This window comes from Aptenodytes forsteri, unplaced genomic scaffold (genome assembly GCF_000699145.1).
Source record: "Aptenodytes forsteri isolate BGI_AS27 unplaced genomic scaffold, ASM69914v1 Scaffold142, whole genome shotgun sequence".
In the NCBI taxonomy this organism is placed as follows: Eukaryota; Metazoa; Chordata; class Aves; order Sphenisciformes; family Spheniscidae; genus Aptenodytes; species Aptenodytes forsteri.
Window position 1 is genome coordinate 3,543,178 of NW_008794598.1, and position 3,269 is coordinate 3,546,446.

Consider the following 3,269-nt stretch of genomic DNA (forward strand, 5'->3'; position numbering starts at 1 on the left):
GAGGCATTTGGTGGAAACACAGGCGGCTGTGCACCAAACCCCCAAGAGCAGGAGCCGTCAGCGGCACTGAGGTGCTGGTTGAGGATCGGTCCTGCCCTTGGCCGAGGACTTGGAGGGCGACCGGGAGAATTTGGGGCACTTCCACGTGGGTTTGCATCACCTCGGTCTGGCTGCTGCGCCAGCTCCGGAGGGAAGGGGCCGAGCCGCCTGCTCGGGGATGCTTGTGGTGTCCCCAGCCGAGGTGACGTCCCCCGGGTTGCATACAGCCCCCCCCCGCATGGCTTTCTTCTGGCTGATGTTGGCACCGCGGGGTTGCTGTGCCCGGCACAAGCTGAGCCTGCCTTCCCATCCCCATGTCCCGGCCTCTCCGACGGTGTCCGCCGGGCTCGCGGCGGAGGCAGGACCAGGTTTGCTGTTGCTGCCCCGGTGCGGGTCCGGCTGCATCCCCTCGGCACACACGGGAGCTTCGGCTCGACCAGGCGGGAGCATTTCTCTGCTCAAAACGTCAGCAAGTTGCAGATGCTTCTCTTGGAGACAGGAATGGGTTTGTGGCTTTGTCAGCCACAAAAATCGGTTTGATTTTATTGCTTTTGGGTTAAAAGCAGATTTTCTTTGTTCAGCTTCCAGAAGCCCAGCACTGCCAGCTTTTGGGATTTCTATTTTTCCGGGAAAAGCCCATGGCTGCCAGCAGGGTCCAACATGCCGGGGAAGAGAACGTTTACAGCCTGTCCTCTCCTGAAGCCATTTTTCCAGTTAGAAGGCACAAAGAAGCTGATTGAGTGAGGTGCCCGGCCAGCCTGGTGTGGGGGGGCCGAGAGGGGACCCGTGCCGGTGCGGGGGTCAAACCCGCCTGGCTCACAGGGAATGCATTTGCAGCAGGCGAAGCCTGGGCCGGGCTAATTAGCAGCCATCTGGTCCTGCACGGCCCCAGGGTCAGGAGGGCCCGTTTGCCGGTGGGGAGGGGGTGATGTGTCTGGGGGGGCTGCCGCGGGTGATAATCAGCAACCGGGCTGGGAAGGTACGGCAAGGACCAGCCTGGTGATGATGGTGATGCTCCACCGGGTGCTGTGTGCCGCAGGAGGGTGGTCACTGGCATGGCCCAGGCTGGAGGTGATTGCCCCGTGCCACGGGGTGGGATGTGGGGGGCACGTGTCGTGCCAGATGGGCTCTTCCATCGCTGGGGGTCAGAGCAGGCAGCGGCGGGCTCTGCCAGTCCTCTCCCCGCTCCTGCACTTCGTGGTTAAGGGCTTTCCTGCTCCGCAAGCGCAGGCTCCCCCCGCCATGGGCACTGAAGGAAGGTCCTCGGGGTTCAGCGATGCCCGCAGCCCCCAGCAGTGCTTTCCAGCAAAAACGCTTGCAATCACCGGGAAGGGGCAGTTGCAGCCTTTCGCCCTAAATCAGAGCATCAACCAGAGCCCTGCGTGGTGCAGAGCAAGCGGTGTGGGGCAGAGGAGAGCCCTGAGTAGCAGAGGTCCCGTGTCCTCCCCGTGCTGAGGCTCGTGAGCCAGCCCTGGCCCGAGCCTGAAAACACTCAGCTGCCTCTCGGCTCTAGAGATTTCGAGTGCCGGCCGTCTCCAGGGGCTTCGGGCTCGCTCCACTCTTCTGTTTAATATCCACTTTGTTATTTATTTTGCTGGGAAGGGAAGAGGAGGTGAAACATCCTTCCCCAGGGAGTGTGGTGCTGGCCGGGCAGAGCAGAGCCCCCCCTGCGGTCACCGCCCTCCGCGGGTTTTGGTCGGGGGCCAGGGAGCGGTTTCCAGTCCGGCTGTTTCGCCTCTCTGCTCATGCAGCTGAACGCTGCAAAAAGCTGGGTTTGGAGGCTGTGAGCGCCGGGTGCTGTGGAGAGGCTCGGAGGGACCCGCAGGTCCGCGAGGGGGCTGCTGCCAGTGGTTATTAGAGCAGAGCGTGATGCCTGGGTCCCCATCACCGTGCCCCGTTTCTTGCTCGCTGAAGCAGTCCGGGCTGGTCGGTGCTGGGGAATAGCAATGGGAGCCGGTGAGCAGCGGGCGCTCCTGGCTGTCCCGGGCCATGCGCAGTTCCCTCTGCTGAAACGGGGTTTGGGGACGGGACGCTGTGGCCCTCAGGCAGGGAGAGAGCAGCGTGCTGCCGGGTAAAACCCTCGGGACCAGCCACGGGAGGTTGGTACCTCGCTGCCCTGGCTGCTGCAAACTGAGTATCCTCTTCCCCCGCGGGCACGGTGCCGGCGAGGGGGGCAGCAACCCTGTCTTGTCCCTTCCTTGCCCTTCTCTCTCAGCTTTTTCTTTGCTTCAAAAAGCCCTAGTTTTGCTGGCAGAGGCTGTCTTTTTCTGCAATGGCCCCGAGATGAGCAAGGCAGCTCAGAGCCATGTCCTAGGCACGTCGCTGGAGCATCGACACCACTGTGAAGCCCATGCCAAGGCAGGCTCCTTGCGGCAGCGGGGTTGCAGGTTGAGTCAGCCCCAGCTGCAGGCGCTGGCCCCACTGCCCTCCCCGCTCTGCATCTTATTTTGTCCTCGGGGAAATACGTTGGGCTCCAGCAATAGCCCCAGCAGCTGCTGCGGGGCCAACCAGCCCCGCCTGCGCTGCCTGACTGCTGGCCATGGGGTCCTGGGGGGGCGGGCAGCAGCAAAATCTTCATTTAACCCATCGCACTGCTGAGCCCCTAAACGTTTCCTTTTTTCCATCACAGAGAGGAAGGGCTGTACCACGGGGCTGCTGCCAGCCCGAACCTCTCTAGCTAGCAGAGAGGAAGGGCTGTACCACAGGCTGCTGCCAGCCCGAACCTCTCTAGCTAACCTTCCTTATCGTAGCCTGCCCAGCTGTTAACCCTTGCCTTTCCCCTCCGCCCAGGTGGCCGGCGGTGCAGCATGCCTTTCTCCTGACCCCTGAGCCCGGGAGGAAGAGGTCCTGGTCCCCAGAGAGATGTCCGCCACGCGCGGCAATGGGGAGCACTGGAAGTCCCTGGAGTCGGTGGGCATCAGCCGGAAGGAACTGGCGCTGGCGGAGGCGCTGCAGATGGAGTACGACGCGCTGTCCCGCCTGCGGCAGGACAAGGAGGAGAGCCGGGCCAAGCAGCGGGGAGACCGGCCCCTCATCTCCTGGGATGACCCCGCCGAGAGGAACGGCTGCGACGGCATCAAAGCAGCACGTGGCCTCTCCGGCTCCGACCCCACACTCAGCTACAACGTCCCGGTGGTGCCCGAGGGTCCCCCTGTGCCCGGACCTCCCCCTGGCCCTAGCCCGCCCCGGCCGGACCCCCAGCCCTGGCTGAAGGGACCCCTGGCTGGGGA

The 3,269-nt window shown here is 63.7% G+C and overlaps 1 protein-coding gene across 1 annotated transcript in view; it reads left to right on the top strand.

Annotated features, from left to right (window-relative positions):
- Nucleotides 1–2,901: 2,901 nt before the first annotated feature.
- The window catches only part of PIK3C2B (phosphatidylinositol-4-phosphate 3-kinase catalytic subunit type 2 beta), a 16,041-nt gene continuing 15,673 nt past the window's right edge, over nt 2,902–3,269 (top strand). The window contains 2 exon segments of the mRNA XM_019470336.1: nt 2,902–3,266; nt 3,268–3,269. The exon segment at nt 3,268–3,269 is cut by the window's right edge and continues 455 nt beyond it. Coding sequence (XP_019325881.1) covers nt 2,902–3,266; nt 3,268–3,269 — 367 coding nt within the window.